This window comes from Argiope bruennichi, chromosome 6, assembly GCF_947563725.1.
Source record: "Argiope bruennichi chromosome 6, qqArgBrue1.1, whole genome shotgun sequence".
In the NCBI taxonomy this organism is placed as follows: Eukaryota; Metazoa; Arthropoda; class Arachnida; order Araneae; family Araneidae; genus Argiope; species Argiope bruennichi.
This window is the reverse complement of record NC_079156.1, coordinates 17,649,587-17,669,851: the sequence shown is the minus strand read 5'-3', so window position 1 is coordinate 17,669,851 and position 20,265 is coordinate 17,649,587. Positions and strand designations below refer to the sequence as shown.

General features: G+C 40.7%; 3 protein-coding genes across 3 annotated transcripts; 2 read left to right on the top strand and 1 right to left on the bottom strand.

The window, feature by feature from the left end:
* Window positions 1-1,388: 1,388 nt before the first annotated feature.
* Window positions 1,389-2,675, bottom strand: LOC129971296 (uncharacterized). The gene has a single exon (XM_056084921.1). It carries the CDS (start codon window positions 2,673-2,675, stop codon window positions 1,389-1,391), a length of 1,287 nt encoding a protein of 428 aa, XP_055940896.1.
* Window positions 2,676-8,610: 5,935 nt separating this feature from the next.
* LOC129971295 (uncharacterized) lies at window positions 8,611-9,684 on the top strand. The gene has a single exon (XM_056084920.1). The coding sequence runs from the start codon at window positions 8,611-8,613 to the stop codon at window positions 9,682-9,684; it is 1,074 nt and encodes a 357-aa protein (XP_055940895.1).
* Window positions 9,685-17,401: 7,717 nt separating this feature from the next.
* Window positions 17,402-18,673, top strand: LOC129971293 (uncharacterized). The gene has a single exon (XM_056084914.1). It carries the CDS (start codon window positions 17,402-17,404, stop codon window positions 18,671-18,673), a length of 1,272 nt encoding a protein of 423 aa, XP_055940889.1.
* The last annotated feature ends 1,592 nt before the right edge of the window (window positions 18,674-20,265 follow it).

Sequence of the window (20,265 nt, the reverse complement as noted above, 5' to 3'; positions counted from 1 at the left end):
ATTCAAATGGCGAAGCATGCTGTACGTGATTCCATCTGGGCCGGGACTGGTATCGTGAGTTTGAGATAAGGCCCTTTCCAATTCAAACATCCTAAACTCGCAATTGTATGGAGAGGAACTTTGGTCATTGAAACACAACGGCAACTGTTCCGCGCGATTCTTAATTGCTAGAAAATCAGAGCTGTAAGAATCAACTGCGGAAACTCGTGCGAACGTTTGTCCGAGTACATTGGCTACGTCTGATGGGGCACTATGCATCAAATTTCCCGATTTCAAAACAGGAATAGAAAATTCGGTATAAATCCCATTTACGGCCTTCACCTTCTTCCATAGATGTTTACTGCAAGTAGAGGATGTAATAGACGATACAAATTTTATCCAGCATTCTCTTTGACTATTACGCCGTATGCGACGGGCTATGGCTTTCGCTCGTTTAAAGGCTACAAGGTTTTCTGTCGTAGGATATCTCCTGAAAATATTCCATCGCTTTTTCTGGTTTTTATAGCTATTTCGACAAGCATCATTCCACCATGGCCTTCGGAATTTTCTTGGACGTGATGAGCTCTTAGGGATACTATTGTTAGCGGCATTCATTATGACATCAATTACATGTTGAACGGCCTCCGAAATGTCTTCGGAACTAACCATTTCCTGAGTGATAACTGCTACTTTCGAGAAATTATCCCAGTTTGCCCGCTGAAATAAGAAACGCGGAGGCTGATGAACCACACCGCCTCTATAAGCATGGGTAACAATAACTGGGAAATGATCACTATCATATAATTCTTCGCAAACTTCGAAGGTTAAGAAAGGCAACAATTCTGGAGAACATATAACAAGATCGAGACTATGGAAGGTGCGTGTGGGTTCGTGGAAGTATGTTGTTTCATCATTATTAAGTAGACAGAGATTGTTATTTGAAATTAACTGTTCAATCTGTCTTCCTCTAGAATTAGCATTCGCCGAACCCCACAAAGTACTGTGCCCGTTAAAGTCACCAAGCATAATAAAAGGCGGAGGAAGTTGGTCTACCAAACTGTCCAGATCATGTTGAAGAATGACATCATGAGGTGGTAGATATATGCAACAGACTGTGACCAATGTTCGTATGTGAATTTGTACAGCCACAGCCTGCAGAGATGTATGTAATGTGACAGTTGTGCTCGGATAAATATTAGATGTGAAGATACAGACTCCTCCAGAACTGCGAGGTCCAGTGTCTGCATCTTTCCGAACGCAGTTATACCCGCGCAATTTGATGGGAATGTTAGGTGACAAGAAAGTTTCCTGAACACCGAAACAAATAGGATGAAACTGATTGAACATGGACTTGATGTCATGAAGTTTTGAACGAATGCCGCGACAATTCCACGAAAGAAAAGTACCCATTAAGAAAGTTTATTTTGGGGAGAGGTATTTGAGACGGTAGTTGGAGAGTGCGTGGCATCGCAACTCATTTGAGGTTCTTCATCATCCTCCTCAGACGGATGTAGCGTTATAAGGTCGGGGCTCTTGGACATGCCACCAAAAACAGACGCAAGGTCTCTATGGACTACACCCTGATTTGCAAGCCCCAGAGCAACAGAATTTTTGATTTTTGATTTCCTTAATTTTGCCTTTAATTTTTCGGAAATCATTTTTTCTGGAATGTTAGATTTCGAAAGTTTCAGTTTAAGTGATCTCTGCGATTTGGATGATGTTTTCCGTTTTGTGGGTTTATCTGTGTCTGGAACACTATTTGAGGATGGTTCAGTTTCTGACTCTGATGTTTTTTCAACAATTTTTGTTTTGGTGGTAAATTTAGTACAATTCATGCAGGAGCAGTTTGTACAAAAATTTCCCGGAACTGGAACTTTTGAAGCTGTAGCATAACTTAGACCTGGCTTAGGTGTTTGAGCGAGAATCTTTCTTTTTGCCTCTACATAGGATATTTGTTCCTTAGTCTTCAATGCAATGATATCTTTCTCCAACTGCCAACGCGGACAAGATCTAGAAAAGGATGTGTGATCGCCGCTGCAGTTAACACATTTTTCTTGAGCCGTACACTGCTGGCTGTCGTGTCCTTTCTCTGCACAACGGGCGCAAGTGGGTGTCCCGCGGCAGGAAATTTTAGAATGTCCAAATCGCTGGCACTGATAACATCGCAGAGGATTAGGAATAAAGGGTCGCACAGCCAATTTCATGTAGCCTGCTTTAACCTTTTCTGGCAAAGTTGGAGATTGGAAAGTGAGAACAAGGTGTTTTGTGGGGAGGAGTTGTCCATCTCGTCGGATAAAGATACGACGCACATGAGTTACTCCCTCAGATTTCAGGTCTTCCGTAATTTCTTCAATCGTAGAATGATACAACTCCCCACAGGTTATAACACCCTTTGAGGAATTAAGGGAAGAATGAGTGCTCACTTCAATAGGAATTGTAGCCAAAGCTTTCATTTTTAAAATTTGATGTGATTGTTTTTGAGTACCAACTTCCACAAGTAGGTCACCAGAACGAAGTTTACGGATGGATGGTACTTCTCCAATTACGCTCACAATAGCTTTCTCAACAAGGAATGGCGAAACCGTGTGAAATGTTTCGGTTGTGTCAGATAAACGCTTGATGACAAAAAAATGATCAAAATAAATTTGTTTAGTTTTTTTAATTTCCGTTCGTTGCTGAAAGTTTTTAGGCCCCATGCGATATGAATATGGTTTCGGGTCCCGACGGCACCGCCCACCACGGAGCCCAACAAGGGAAGGCAGCCACCGGCTCTGGCCATTCCCAGCCTCGGCGCTTACCCTAGCGCTAATCGGTACCTATACGCTCGGAGTTACCCCCGGGGACAGTGACCACCCTTAACGCCAAGCCCAAGGAGTAACCCCTTCGCTTGATCCCTAGCAGACTAGTAACTCAGGTTGCTAGTTACCGGCCGATTGATACACCGGGGACCACAGTGCACCACCCGTCTAATGGGTCGCCACGCACGGCAAACACGTGGGGGTATTTGCTGTCCATGAGAAGCAGGAAGCAAACAGAGCGGCGACAGCTTCTCATGGAGAGCTCCCTCGCCTACCCTCGAGGGAAAGAAGAAAAAAAGGAGACAGCAGAAGGCGCAGTGGAGAGTAAACATAAAGGAAGTATAGATCCCTGGGTACCTCGGGATTGGGACACCCGTACTCACCTATAGTAGGTGAGCCCCTGAGGGGTCCGTCGCATTGGGGTTAGCGACGCAAGGTGTTGTCCATAAGGACTTACAGTCCATCTTTGGTGACACGCTTAATAGCCCCGATATTAAACTGCATCCGTCTGAGGATGAATATGAACTTGGTATGAGTTGCGATGATCATGCAACTCCAACAACTGCTTCTTCTCTCTCTCCTTCCAAATCACTCTCTTAATGGGTACCTTCCTTTCTTGGAATTGTCGCGGCATTCGGCCCAAACTTCATGACATCAAGTCTATTATTAACAGATTTCATCCTGTTTGTTTTGGTTTTCAAGAGACTTTCTTGAAGCCAAATATATCAATCAAATTACGCGGTTACAATTGTATTCGGAAAGATGCAGACAATGGAGCTCATAGTTCTGGAGGGGTCTGCATCTTCACTTCCAATTTATATCCGAGCACTCCTCTCACCCTACACACCTCTCTACAGGCTGTGGCTGTACAAGTTCATATAAAATTTTTGGTCACTGTCTGCTGTATTTACTTACCGCCTCATGATGTCATTCGTCAACAAGATCTTGACCAGTTAGTGGACCAGCTTCCTTCGCCTTTTATCCTGCTTGGCGATTTCAATGGCCATAGTACGTTGTGGGGTTCAAATAGTACAAATTCTCGTGGGCAGCAAATAGAACAGTTCATTTCTAATAACTGTCTATGTTTGCTCAACAATGATGAGAAGACGTACTTTCACGAGCCTACACGTACCTTCCACAGTCTTGATTTGGCCATATGTTCTCCCGAACTTCTGCCGTTGCTAACTTTTGCTGTTAGCAACGATTTATATAATAGCGATCACTATCCTATTATCGTTTCCCATGCTGATGGAAGCGGTGCGACTTATTGTCCTCCGCGTTTCTTATTCCAGCGGGCAGATTGGACTACTTTCTCTCAACTGGCAGATATCACAGAGACAATGGTAAATACATCAGACATCTCGGAAGCAGTTCAAAATGTCGTTGACAGTATAATATGTGCCGCAACTTCCACTATTCCAAAGAGTTCACCACGTCTAAGAAAATTTCGCAGACCGTGGTGGAATGAAGCCTGTACCAACAGTCACAAGCAGCAGAAAAAGTTTTGGAACACCTTTCGAAGGTACCCTACAACAGAGAATCTTATAGCTTTTAAAAAAGCCAAAGCACTAGCTCGCCGCATACGACGTCGTAGTCAGAGGGAATCCTGGATTCAATTCATATCCTCTATCACATCCTCAACATCCAGCAAAGTTCTATGGAAAAAGGTAAAGGCTGCTAATGGAATATATCATGAATCCTCCATTCCTGTTTTAAATAGAGGGAATGTGAAGTATTCTGCCCCATTAGACGTTGCCAACATTCTCGGTCAAACATTTGCACAGGTTTCCGCTACTGATTCTTATAACCCTGACTTTCTTACAATTAAGAATCGTGCGGAACGGTTGCCTTTGCGCTTTAACGAACGAAATACCTTTCCATACAATTGCGAGTTTAGAATGTTTGAGCTAGAAACAGCATTATCTCATGCCCATGATTCCTGTCCCGGGCCTGATGGGATTACATACAATATGCTCCGCCATTTGAATACCACTTCCCTTTCCAATCTGTTAATGCTTTTCAACAGAATATGGACTGAGCAGAAGTACCCTTCACAATGGCGAGAAGCGATTGTGATCCCCATTATAAAACCTGCCAAGGAATCTTCTAATCCTCTGAACTACCGACCAATTGCTTTAACAAGCTGTCTTTGCAAGACTTTTGAGAGAATGGTCAATGCTCGGCTCATATACGAATTGGAGAAACAAGGATGCATCTCTCCGTTGCAGAGTGGTTTCCGTCGAGGTCGGTCTACTTTTGACAACCTCGTATTACTGGAAACTGAAATTCGCAACGCATTTGTAAGGAGGAACCACCTTGTCTCCATATTTTTCGATATTGAGAAGGCGTATGACCGTACATGGCGCTACGGCATACACTGTACGCTTTTTAACTTTGGTTTTAGGGGAAACCTGCCCATATTCTTATTGAACTTTTTATCACATCGGACTTTCAAAGTTCGTGTTGGGAACTTTTATTCTAATAGTTTTATTCAGGCTGAGGGAGTTCCGCAGGGAAGTGTCCTCAGTGTCACCCTTTTTATTATTCATCTGAGCCAGATTTTAACTCATTTGCCTTCATTTGTACAAGCAAGTCTTTATGTGGATGATCTTCAGATCTCATGCCAAGGAAGCAGTATGAACCTTATTGAGAGACAATTGCAGAATGCTGTGAATAAATTAGTAGCTTGGTGCAAAAACAACGGACACAATATCTCACCGGAGAAGAGCCGTTGTGTGCACTTTTGCCGAAAGAGAAACATTCACTTGGATCCAAATATTAACATTGGTAATATATCGATTCCTGTCGTAAATGAAATACGGTTTTTGGGAATAATCTTCGATCGCAAGTTGACTTTCCTTCCGCACATCTTGCACCTGCGGAAGAAGTGTGAGAAATCCTTAAATGTTCTGAAGGTACTCTGCAGAACATCTTGGGGTGCCGATCGAACCTCCCTACTCCGCATTTATGAAGCAGTAATTCTATCCCGAATCGATTATGGCTGTATGGTGTATGGTTCTGCCAGCGCTTCCATCTTGCGGCGATTGGATACTGTTCACCACTTTGCCTTACGAATTTGTTCCGGTGCATTTCGGACCTCTCCCGTTGAGAGCCTGCATGTTATCTGTCACCAAATGCTCCTAAATTTAAGGCGTAACAAATTGTCCACTTCGTATTACTTCCGAATCATGTCAGTGTCAAAGCACCCTTTACGTCAAATTAAATTTCCGCCTGTTCTTCGCAGATTGTATAATGCCCGTCCATTTCATATCCTTCCATTCAATGAGAGAATTAAAAATATCCTTCATGACTCGGGCCTTGAAAATATTACTATTAAATCCGCTGATCTGTTTTGTTTTCCACCTTGGGATATACCACAATTTTCTTTTCTAAACCCCTTCTCAGGATTTGAAAAATCCTCAACTGCACCGATTATATTTCAACAGATGTTTCTATATCATCGCTATCGGTTTTCTTCCTTTACACCAATTTTCACGGATGGCTCGAAATCAGATGGTCATGTTGGCTGTGGAATCATACTACCATCTGATACACTGAGCCACCGTTTACACAATTGCTGCTCAGTTTTTACTGCTGAGTTGGTGGCCATTTTCTGCGCTCTTCAGAAAATCTCCCCTTCTACTCAGCGTAAATTTATTATTTACACTGATAGCATGACTGCTTTGGAGACACTAACTCACTATCACAATCGGATGCACCCGATTGCTGTTAGAATTTTATTTATCTTGCGCCTGTTACAAAATGAAGGCTTTCAAATTATTTTCTGTTGGGTGCCGAGTCATGTTGGCATTGCTGGAAACGAAATGGCGGATTTAACGGCAAAATCAGCAGCGAATGCTTTGTCTCAGGGACTTCCTTATTGCGATATTAAGAAGTCCTTGGCTAAACACATTTTTTCTTCTTGGCAATTGACGTGGGATCAGCGAACCGAAAATAAATTACATTCCATTAAACCAACTATTGGATTGTGATCTGTTCTCCCTATACGTGAGGTTGACGTCAAAATGACTCGCCTGCGTATAGGACATACTCGCTTCACACACAAACATCTTCTTTTCGGTGAAGCGGCACCAAAGTGCCCCACATGCCGTGTGGATTTTACTATTAAACATATTTTAATTGAATGTACTGATTTTAACTTCCAACGTATTCGCTTTTTTCATTTAACTTCGTTGAACTTGCAGGACCTGGTGGGTGAAAATCCCCACCCAAATATTTTTAAATTTTTAAAAGCTGTAAGATTTTATACTTGTATTTAGTATGTACAATATCTGTCGTATCACTGTGATCAATAGAATCCAGACATTAATTCCTTCCTTGATTAGTCTATCATTTTTTTAACTAAATTTGCTATTTAAATCTACTTTTTACCTCACTTTTATATTTTACCATTGGATTGGCGCAGCATGGCCAAATATGGCTCTTGCGCCAATAAACAGCACAAACCAAACCAAACCATCTTTTCCTCCTTGGGATATTCCAAATTTGTCTTTTCTGAACCCTTTTCTTGGCTTTGATAAACTTTCAACTAGTTCTGTTATTTTTCAACAGATTTTCCATGACCACCGCTGTCAGTATTCCTCTTTTACCCCAGTGTTTACAGATGGCTCAAAATCAGATGGACATGTTGGTTGTGCCATTATAACTCCATCTGATACACTCAGCTACCGTCTTAACCACGTTTGTTCTGTTTTTACTGCTGAGTTGATTGCAATTTTTTACGCACTAAAGGAAATTTCCCCTTCTACTGAGCGTAATTTTATCATATATACGGACAGTATGAGTGCTTTGGAAACCCTTGCTCATTTCCAAAACCACATGCATCCAATCGCTTTAGAAATTTTGTTTAACCTGCGGTTACTACAAAACAGGGGTTTTAATATAATTCTCTGCTGGGTTCCGGCTCACGTGGGTATTGCGGGCAATGAAAGGGCTGATGTTGCAGCTAAATCTTCATCAACATTTCAGTCTCAGGCCCTCCCATATTGTGACATCAAAAAGTCACTTGTTTATAAACTCTGTACAACTTAGCAAGATTCATGGGACCTACAGATCCAGAACAAACTACATTTAATAAAACCTACAATTGGTTTGTGGCCTGTTCTACCTATACGAGAGGCTGATGTTAAATTGACTCGCCTCCGTATAGGTCATCCCCTCAGGGGCTCACCTACTATAGGTGAGTACGGGTGTCCCAATCCCGAGGTACCCAGGGATCTATACTCCCTTTATGTTTCCACTCCCCTACGCCTTCTGCTTTCTGCTGTGTTTTTCCTTCCCTCGATGGCAAGCGAGGGAGCTCTCCATGAGAAGCTGTCGCCGCTCTGTTTGCTTCTTGCTTCTCATGGACAGCCAAAATCCCCACGTGTATGCCGTGCGTGGCGACCCATTAGACGGGTGGTACATTTCGGTCCCCGGTGTATCAATCGGCTGGTATCCCAGCCATTTGGCTGGTCTGCTCAAGGGGATCAAGCGAAGGGGTCACCTTCTGGGGCTCTGCGTTAAGGGTGGTAGACGTTCCTGGAAGTGGCCCTTAGCGTATAGGTACCGGCTAGCGCCAGGGTGGATACTGAGGCTGGGAATGCCCAGAGCCAGCAATTGCCTTCCCTAGTTGGGCTCCGTGGTGGGCGGTGCCGTCGGTTCCCGAATTTGAATCCCTCTTTGTATGGGCTTTTTCACAAACGTCACCGAAGCAACATCAAATTCTCGTTATTTTATTATGCATACTGATGAAACTTTTCATGCGCTTTCTCCATTCCTTGTACATAAATTGATTCTATCTACCATTGGTGAAGTATCAGATATTAAGAAAATGCGTTCTGGCGATCTCCTTATTCAAACGAAATCAAAAAAGCAAGCAGATACTCTGAGTAAACTTACTACCTTAGGTTCATGGCCAATAAAAGTATCTCTTCACAAGACATTGAATTTCTCACGGGCGGTTGTCTCGGAACAATCTCTTGTACAACACTCTGACACAGAATTAGTGGAAGAATTACGATCCCAGGGGGTCTGCGCCGCTCGTCGCATTCATGTTCGACGTGACGGACGTTTAATTCCCACAAAGCATGTTGTTCTTACATTTGAAACGCCTGTTCTACCAAAATTCATACGTGCTGGATATTTGCGGTGTAACATTCGTCCATACATACCTAATCCTCTGAGATGTTACCAGTGTCAGAGGTATGGTCACTCTCGGCAATCATGTCGTGGTAAAATGGTATGTGGTAAATGTTCTTCATTGGATCATGAAACTAACACATGCGATTCAGAAATATTGAAATGCCCTAACTGTGCATGCGCTCATGCAGCATCTTCTAAATTTTGCCCTAAATGGCAAATGGAAAAAGAAATCCTAGCCATTAAAATAAAAAACAACATAACCTTTAAAGAAGCCCGCCAAATAGTCAATGATAGAATGCCTAAGTCTGGTGTATCGTATTCCTCTCTTTTGAAATCAAAACCAGAAAACACTAATGTCGGTTCAACTCAAACTGAAGAATTATTAACGAAAATAGTTTGCCCTCCTCTCAAAAAATTACAACCTTTAAAAGCAAATGTAACACAGACGAAAAAACTTCCAACTAAAACTGACTATTATGCATCTAAGCTTGCAACTCCTGTAGATACTAGTTCCAGTTGTACTTCACCTGTTGCAGCTGTTGCTCTACATACAGACCCTGAAGTATGCAGTAATAACAAACCGACGAAAGAACTCCGAAAAAAATTAAAATCTTCTGGTATTACCAATCAACTTCCGCCTGATGAACTTTTATCTATTAATCCATCCTCTTCAGACCTCTCTGAAATGGATATGGAACCTTCTACGCAGCTCGATGATGTTACTGCAGGCAAAGTTAAGAAAAAATCTCAACGTAAACGCTGATTTTATGGCCACACTTATTTCATGGAACTGTCGTGGCTTTCGCAATAAATTGCACCAAATCAAGGACTTTATTAACAATTTTCACCCTGTCTGCATGGCATTTCAAGAGACATACTTAAAATCAAGCGACCCAGCAAAAATTAAACGCTATAGTTTGATTCGAAGAGATGGTAACTCTGATAGAGCATCGGGAGGTGTTGCTCTCCTCGTCTCGCATGACCACCCCACATCTATAATCCCACTTCACACACAACTGCAAGCGGTTGCGATTCGTACTGCGATTCCGCGCTTAATTACAGTTTGTTCTCTTTACTTGCCTCCTAATTCCGCCATTGATAAACATGAACTTGATAGATTAGTTACTGAATTGCCAGCACCGTTCATAATAATAGGTGATTTTAACGCTCATAGTCCTGTTTGGGGTAGTAATAGCACGAATCCTCGTGGAAGACAAATTGAGGAATTTATTTCTGATCACTCTCTTTGTCTTTTGAATAATGGTGACTATACCCACTTTCATTTGGGTAGTAAAACTTTCCATTGTTTAGATCTTGCTCTCTGTTCAGCCCCTATTGCTCCGTTTTTCACTTTTCGAGTGGGGAATGACTTATGTGAAAGTGATCATTTCCCAATTTTCCTCACTCAAGTTAATATACCTGTCATGGTACCACAACGACCTAAACGTTATATTTTTGATAAAGCTGATTGGACGAGTTTCACTAGCAGGGCCAAAATATCAAGGGATATGGTGGAACATCCAGACCTTGATGTTGTTGTCAATAATGTGACCTCTTCAATACTCAGAGCAGCAGATGAAACAATTCCGAAATCGGGCACTGCTTTCCCTAAATTTCGGAAACCTTGGTGGAATAGTCAGTGCACAGAAACGCGCAGGAATCAACAAATTGCATGGAATAAGTTCCGAAGACGGCCATCTACGGAAAATTTTATTTTATTTCAAAAAGCTAAAGCTATAGCTAGACATACTCGGCGCCAAGCCCAACGGAATTCCTGGATTAAACTTACATCCAATATTAATTCTTCTGTATCAGTGACAGAAATGTGGAATCTAGTAAAAAAGGCGTGTGGAATTTATTCTGAATATCCTGTATCCTATTTAAAAGTGAAGGATCGGGAAATTTGTGACTTACAGGAAATGACTAATATTTTAGCAGAATCATTTGCATCTGTATGCGCAGCACAAAACTATACAGAACCATTTCTGTCATATAAGAACACAACAGAAAAAATTCCCCTTCGATTTCGCACAAAAAAGATTCTCACATATAACGTCGATCTGACCATAGAAGAATTACGTGAATCATTGTCCACAACTAAGCAAACTTCACCAGGTCCTGATGGCATCACTTATTCTATGATCTCGCATCTGTCAGATGACTCTCTTGATAATATTCTATACATGTTTAATAGAATATGGAAAGAGCATTATTTTCCATCAAAATGGAAATATGCCACCGTCATTCCCATATTGAAGCCTAATAAAGATCCTTTAGATTCTCTCAATTACCGTCCAATTGCATTGACCAGCTGCATGTGCAAACTTCTTGAAAAGATTGTAAATGCGCGTTTAACCTATATTTTGGAAAAAAAAGGATGTATTTCACCATTTCAGAGCGGTTTCCGTAAAGGCCGCTGTACAACAGATAATCTGATTTTATTAGAAAGTGCCATTCGTACAGCCTTTCTCAGACACCACCATCTGGTCTCAATTTTTTTCGACATAGAGAAGGCTTATGATAGAGCATGGCGATATGGGATTTTGAAAGACCTATTTGAGCTGGATTTTCGTGGACATTTGCCTATGTTTATACAAAACTTTTTACAACACCGTTATTTTAGAGTTAGACTGGGAAATACTTATTCTGATGTTTATTGCCAAGAAGAGGGCGTTCCTCAGGGCTCAGTTTTAAGTGTAACCCTATTTATTTTAAAAATTAATAATATTTTATCAGTTTTACCTTCCTGCATACAAAGATCACTTTATGTGGACGATCTTCAGATATCTTGTTCTGGTAGAGATATGAGATTTATTGAAAGACAGCTGCAAACAGCAATCAATAATATGATAGCTTGGACAAATAAAAACGGTTTCACGTTTTCTGCTCAAAAAACCTTTGGTGTTCATTTCTGTAGAAGATTGTTACATCCAGATCCGGAATTATTTATTCAAGACACACCTTTAATTATGCAGAATGAATGCAAATTTCTTGGGGTAATTTTTGACAAAAAATTGACTTTTCTTCCCCATATCACATATTTGAGGAAGACATGTCTCAAGTCTCTAAATATTTTAAGAGTTCTTTCAAACACTGCTTGGGGCGCTGATCGCACTTGCTTACTACGTGTATATAGAAGCGTCATACGTTCAAAACTGGATTATGGATGCATCGTTTACGGATCCACGCGACTTTCATACCTTTCACGGCTGAATTATATTCACCATCAGGCTTTAAGACTATGCTCAGGCTCTTTCCGCACCTCTCCAGTAATGAGTTTGTATGTGGAAAATTTTGAGCCATCTTTGACTCGCAGAACACACATGCTATCCTTTTGTTATTACTTTCGAGTTTTATCAAATGAAAATAACCCTTTGAGGAAAATCTTTTTGGATCACAGCACAGACAGGCTATTCAATAAACGGTCTTCATGTATACCTCCTTTGGGACTACGAATTCGCCAATTACTTCCAGATGAATTTCAGACTCTTGATGTCAGCAATAGTGATTCATTTGTAAACCCCCCTTGGATCTGCAATAACATCACCTACCTGAATCCTTTTAAGAATCTATACAAAGCAGAGATATGTAGCTCTATTTTCAAATCTATTTTCTTTTCCCACAGACAATTATTTTATGATTATCTACCCATTTATACAGATGGCTCTAAATCTGATACAAATACTGGTTGCGCTTTTGTTTGTGAGAATGACATTATAAGTTATAAACTTCACGATTTCACCTCTGTTTTTACCTCTGAATTGACAGCATTGTATATATCATTAAAATATCTTTCTGAAAAAAGTCCAGTAAAAGCCATTATTTACTCTGACTCTTTGAGTGCTTTGGAATCCTTGAATAGTGGTAGGAATTCTCATAGTCTTACATGGGAAATCAAGCGTTTGCAATCCCATCTGCATAGGAGAGGTTTTACAATTTTATTTTCATGGATACCAGCGCATGTCGGCATAACAGGAAATGAACAGGCAGATACTGCAGCTAAATTTGCTACTACATATCGCCCTCAACCTCTTCATTACACTGATATAAAGAACACAATACGTAAGTGGATGCTGAAGACTTGGCAAAATGACTGGAATCAAGAAGTAAATAACAAACTCCACGAAGTGAAACCGTATATTATGACATGGACTTCAACTTTCAACAGAAAATTTGATGTAATTTTAACTAGACTGCGTATTGGACATTCACGTATCACACACAGACATTTACTATTCGGTGAATCTCCACCTGTGTGCGGTTCGTGCAATGTTCCACTGACTACACGTCATATTTTAATTGAATGTTCGGATTTTTATAGAGAGCGCATGAACTTTTTTAACTCCTCTGATTTTAACTTGTCTTTCCTTATAGGAGAAAGACCCCATAAAAATTTATTTCCGTTCCTAAAGAAAATTGGAATTTTTAATGAAATTTAAAGTTACTATTATAGTACTTTTACCTACTGTTTTACCAGTTTTTTACGTTGGATCTTAAGGAACTAAATAGAAACTCGACAAATGAACTGTGTTTTCGGTGCAGCATATCCTAGAAAAGGATCTTGCGCCAGAGAATTATCACATCCATCCATCCATCCATCCGTATAGGTCATACGCGTTTCACTCACCGTCATCTAATTTTTGGTGATAGAGCGCCAATTTGCCCCACGTGTCATGTGAATTTTAGTGTAAAGCACATCTTTGTTGAATGTCCTTCTTTTAATCATCAGCGTCATTGCCTTTTTAAGTCAACTTCTCTTAACTTAAAAGACTTGATTGGTGAGAAACACCATCCAAATGTTTTTAAATTTTTAAAATCAATTGGGTTTTTTATGAGTATTTAACATTTTTCAATTTTCTTGATAATCATTTTTGCGTATCATATGTGTCTTGTTTTTTTAAAAACTGTATCGCTTTTAATTCAAATGGTTTCTAGAATTCAACTTTAATTCAACAAAAGTCTGGCGCAGTTTAGCCAAGAATGGCTCTTGTGCCAAAAAAACACAAAAAACCAAACCAAACTCAAAAAATTACAACCTTTAAAAGCCAATGTAACACAGCCGAAAAAACTTCCAACTAAAACTGACTATTATGCATCTAAACTTGCAACCCCTGTACATACTAGTTCCAGTTGTACTTCACCTGTTGCAGCTGTTGCTCTACATACAGACCCTGAAGTATGCAGTAATAACAAACCGACGAAAGAACTCCGAAAAAAATTAAAATCTTCTGGTATTACCAATCAACCTCCGCCTGATGAACTTTTATCTATTAATCCATCCTCTTCAGACCTCTCTGAAATGGATATGGAACCTTCTACGCAGCTCGATGATGTTACTGCAGGCAAAGTTAAGAAAAAATCTCAACGTAAACGCTGATTTTATGGCCACACTTATTTCATGGAACTGTCGTGGCTTTCGCAATAAATTGCACCAAATCAAGGACTTTATTAACAATTTTCACCCTGTCTGCATGGCATTTCAAGAGACATACTTAAAATCAAGCGACCCAGCAAAAATTAAACGTTATAGTTTGATTCGAAGAGATGGTAACTCTGATAGAGCATCGGGAGGTGTTGCTCTCCTCGTCTCGCATGACCACCCCACATCTATAATCCCACTTCACACACAACTGCAAGCGGTTGCGATTCGTACTGCGATTCCGCGCTTAATTACAGTTTGTTCTCTTTACTTGCCTCCTAATTCCGCCATTGATAAACATGAACTTGATAGATTAGTTTCTGAATTGCCAGCACCGTTCATAATAATAGGTGATTTTAACGCTCATAGTCCTGTTTGGGGTAGTAATAGCACGAATCCTCGTGGAAGACAAATTGAGGAATTTATTTCTGATCACTCTCTTTGTCTTTTGAATAATGGTGACTATACCCACTTTCATTTGGGTAGTAAAACTTTCCATTGTTTAGATCTTGCTCTCTGTTCAGCCCCTATTGCTCCGTTTTTCACTTTTCGAGTGGGGAATGACTTATGTGAAAGTGATCATTTCCCAATTTTCCTCACTCAAGTTAATATACCTGTCATGGTACCGCAACGACCTAAACGTTATATTTATGATAAAGCTGATTGGACGAGTTTCACAGCAGGGCCAAAATATCAAGGGATATGGTGGAACATCCAGACCTTGATGTTGTTGTCAATAATGTGACCTCTTCAATACTCAGAGCAGCAGATGAAACAATTCCAAAATCTGGCACTGCTTTCCCTAAATTTCGGAAACCTTGGTGGAATAGTCGGTGCACAGAAACGCGCAGGAATCAACAAATTGCATGGAATAAGTTCCGAAGACGGCCATCTACGGAAAATTTTATTTTATTTCAAAAAGCTAAAGCTATAGCTAGACGTACTCGGCGCCAAGCCCAACGGAATTCCTGGATTAAACTTACATCCAATATTAATTCTTCTGTATCAGTGACAGAAATGTGGAATCTAGTAAAAAAGGCGTGTGGAATTTATTCTGAATATCCTGTATCATATTTAAAAGTGAAGGATCGGGAAATTTGTGACTTACAGGAAATGACTAATATTTTAGCAGAAACATTTGAATCTGTATGCGCAGCACAAAACTATACAGAACCATTTCTGTCCTATAAGTACACAACAGGAAAAAATTCCCCTTCGATTTCGCACAAAAAAGATTCTCACATATAACGTCGATCTGACCATAGAAGAATTACGTGAATCATTGTCCACAACTAAGCAAACTTCACCAGGTCCTGATGGCATCACTTATTCTATGATCTCGCATCTGTCAGATGACTCTCTTGATAATATTCTATACATGTTTAATAGAATATGGAAAGAGCATTATTTTCCATAAAAATGGAAATATGCCACCATCATTCCCATATTGAAGCCTAATAAAGATCCTTTAGATCCTCTCAATTACCGTCCAATTGCATTGACCAGCTGCATGTGCAAACTTCTTGAAAAGATTGTAAATGCGCGTTTAACCTATATTTTGGGAAAAAAAGGATGTATTTCGCCATTTCAGAGCGGTTTCCGTAAAGGCCGCTGTACAACAGATAATCTGATTTTATTAGAAAGTGCCATTCGTACAGCCTTTCTCAGACGCCACCATCTGGTCTCAATTTTTTTCGACATAGAGAAGGCTTATGATAGAGCATGGCGATATGGGATTTTGAAAGACCTATTTGAGCTGGATTTTCGTGGACATTTGCCTATGTTTATACAAAACTTTTTACAACACCGTTATTTTAGAATTAGACTGGGAAATACTTATTCTGATGTTTATTGCCAAGAAGAGGGCGTTCCTCAGGGCTCCGTTTTAAGTGTAACCCTATTTATTTTAAAAATTAATAATATTTTATCAGTTTTACCTTCCTGCATACAAAGATCACTTTATGTGGACGATCTTCAGATATCTTGTTCTGGTAGAGATATGAGATTTATTGAAAGACAGCTGCAAACAGCAATCAATAATATGATAGCTTGGACAAATAAAAACGGTTTCACGTTTTCTGCTCAAAAAACCTTTGGTGTTCATTTCTGTAGAAGATTGTTACATCCAGATCCGGAATTATTTATTCAAGACACACCTTTAATTATGCAGAATGAATGCAAATTTCTTGGGGTAATTTTTGACAAAAAATTGACTTTCCTTCCCCATATCACATATTTGAGGTAGACATGTCTCAAGTCTCTAAATATTTTAAGAGTTCTCTCAAACACTGCTTGGGGCGCTGATCGCACTTGCTTACTACGTGTATATAGAAGCGTCATACGTTCAAAACTGGATTATGGGTGCATCGTTTACGGATTCACGCGACTTTCATACCTTTCACGGCTTAATTATATTCACCATCAGGCTTTAAGACTATGCTCAGGCTCTTTCCACACCTCTCCAGTAATGAGTTTGTATGTGGAAAATTTTGAGCCATCTTTGACTCGCAGAACACACATGCTATCCTTTTGTTATTACTTTCGAGTTTTATCACCCCTCAGGGGCTCACCTAGTATAGGTGAGTACGGGTGTCCCAATCCCGAGGTTCCCAGGGATCTTTACTCCCTTTATGTTTACTCTCCACTGCGCCTTCTGCTGTCTCCTTTCTTTTCTTTCCCTCGAGGGTAGGCGAGGGAGCTCTCCATGAGAAGCTGTCGCCGCTCTGTTTGCTTCCTGCTTCTCATGGACAGCAAATACCCCCACGTGTTTGCCGTGCGTGGCGACCCATTAGACGGGCGGTGCACTGTGGTCCCCGGTGTATCAATCGGCCGGTAACTAGCAACTTGAGTTACTAGTCTGCTAGGGATCAAGCGAAGGGGTTACTCCTTGGGCTTGGCGTTAAGGGTGGTCACTGTCCCCGGGGGTAACTCCGAGCGTATAGGTACCGATTAGCGCTAGGGTAAGCGCCGAGGCTGGGAATGGCCAGAGCCGGTGGCTGCCTTCCCTTGTTGGGCTCCGTGGTGGGCGGTGCCGTCGGACCCGAATCACTTATCATATCGTATGGGGCCTAAAAACTTAAATCAACAAACGACACGAAAAAATACAGAAAAATATTACGATCATTTTTTTGTTATCAAAAGACTTTCTGAAGATAAGGAGACATTTCACACGGTCTCTCCGTTCCTTGTAGAAAAAGCCGTTTCTGGAACACTTGGGGAAGTTTCTGCCATTCGCAAACTTCGTTCGGGAGATTTGTTGGTGGAAGTTAATTCTCGAAAACAATCTAATCAAATTCTCAAACTGAAAGCATTGGCTACAATTCCCATTTCTGTAAGCGCGCATACATCTCTTAATTCTTCTAAAGGTGTTATTACATGTGGGGAGTTATTTCATACATCAATTGAAGAAATTACAAATGACCTAAAACCTGAAGGAGTGATACATGTACGCCGTATCTCAATTCGGCGGGATGGACAACTCCTCCCTACAAAGCACCTCGTTCTTACGTTCCAAATGCCTACTTTGCCAGAAGTAGTTAAAATAGGATATATGAGATTGAAAGTGCGTCCTTTTATACCTAACCCTCTGAGATGCTTTCAATGCCAACGTTTTGGGCACCCTAAGATCGCCTGCCGCGGGACACTTACTTGCGCCCGTTGTGCAGAGAAAGGACATGATAGCCAGCAGTGCACCTCATCTGAAAAGTGCGTCAACTGTGATGGCGAACATACTTCCTTTTCCAGATCATGTCCACGTTGGAGGTTGGAAAAAGAAATTATAACTTTGAAAACAAAAGAACAAATTTCTTATCCAGAAGCGAAAAGAAGAATCGAGGCACAGACACCTTCCCCTGGGGTCAGCTATGCATCAGCTGTTAAAAAATCATATTGTAAAAACTGTTCATGTAAAAATTGTGTGCAGATTGTTGCTGAAAAAGTTCCTCCCGCAAAAACATCCGAATCTGATACAGAACCTTCCACAAACAGTGCTCCTGAATCTCACGATCCACCGAAACGTAAACCAAAACCAAAGCCTCCACGTGCTCTTAAATTAAAGCTTTCGAAACACGGCCTTTCACAAGAAATGATTTCGGAAAAATTTAAATCAAAATTTAAAAAATCCAATATTCGAAATTCGGTTGCTCTGGGACTTGCAACTACGGGGACAGTCCAAAAGGATTTACCTACTATTTTTGGAGGATTGTCCAAAAGTCCTGATTCAATTGCTCTCCATCCATCCGACGAAGAGGAGGATGACCTTGAAATGAGTTGCGAAATAACGCCAACTCAAACTAACGCTCTTTATAATTCCCAAGCTAAAAAACTCTCTTAATGGGTACCTTTCTCTCGTGGAATTGTCGCGGCATTCGGACAAAGCTAACTGACATCAAAGCTCTCATTAATAAATCAAATCCTGTTTGCGTAGCTCTTCAAGAGACATTTTTGAAACAAAATATTCACTTCAAATTAAGAGGTTATAATTGTGCAAGGAAGGATAACGAAACTGGTGCATCATTCTCTGGTGGAGTGTGCATTTTAACCTCCAACTTTTATCCCAGTACTATCCTTAATCTACGCACTAACTTGCAAGCTGTGGCTGTGCAGATTCATGTCAAATCCTTAGTCACGGTCTGTTGCCTTTACTTGCCTCCAAATGAAGTTATTTTGCAGGACGATTTGAATACTTTGGTTGATCAGCTTCCAACTCCTTTCATTTTGCTTGGTGATTTTAACGGGCATAGTACTTTGTGGGGTTCGGATAGCACTAACTCCCGTGGGCGACAGATAGAACAATTCATTTCTGATAACTGTCTCTGTCTGCTCAATAACAACGAAAAGACATACTTTCATGAACCCACTCGTACTTTCCATTCCCTTGACCTCGCTATTTGCTCTCCGGCAATTTTCCCATTATTGAATTTGGCAGTTGAAAGCGATTTACATAATAGTGATCATTTTCCTCTTGTCATCTCTCATGATAATAGTAATTTGATGCAAAGCCAACCAACATACATTTTCCAAAAAGCAGATTGGGCTACATTTACTAAGCTTGCATTGATTACAGAGGAAATGATTTCATCTGCCGATATTAGTGAGGCTGTACAAAATGTCACTGATTGCATTATTAAGGCCGCTGATGCTTCAATTCCAAAGCGTACCCCTCTTCCACGCAAATTTCGCAAACCATGGTGGAATGATGAATGTCGTAAGGCTTATAAGGAACAAAGAAAATGTTGGGGTATTTTCCGCAGGTATCCTACCACGGAAAATCTTGTTGCATTTAAAAGAGCAAGAGCAAATGCTCGTCGAATTCGGCGCCGCAGTCAAAAAGAATCTTGGCAAAGTTTTATATCTACCATCACTTCCAATACATCTAGTGCACAGTTGTGGAAGAAAGTTAAAGCGGCAAACGGAATTTATAAAGAATTCGCTTTCCCCATCTTAAATACAGAAACGGCTTCATACTCCTCGCCACTTGATATTGCAAATGTTATTGGAGAAACCTTCGCTGATGTTTCAAGCTCTGTTCCTAATAATCCGACTTTTCGTGCGATTAAGAGACAAGCTGAACAAGTGCCTTTGAAGTTTAGAACCCGCATGGTCCTCTCTTATAACAATAACTTTAAGATAGTGGAATTAAGGAACGCTCCATCTCGTACCCGAGATACTAGCCCAGGTGTCGACGGGATTACCTACAGTATGCTTCGACATTTAGACGAAACCTCTCTTTTGCACCTCCTGCACTTGTTTATGGGCGGTGCCGTCGGGCCCGAATCAATCACCATATCGCATGGCTCCTCCCAAAAAGGGTCCCTTCAGTGGGCATCGTAAAGCACATATTTCTCTTAACCAACATGAACATTTTGATCATTTTTTCGTTATTAAACGTGTTTCCGAACAAAAAGAGACTTTTGAAACTGTATC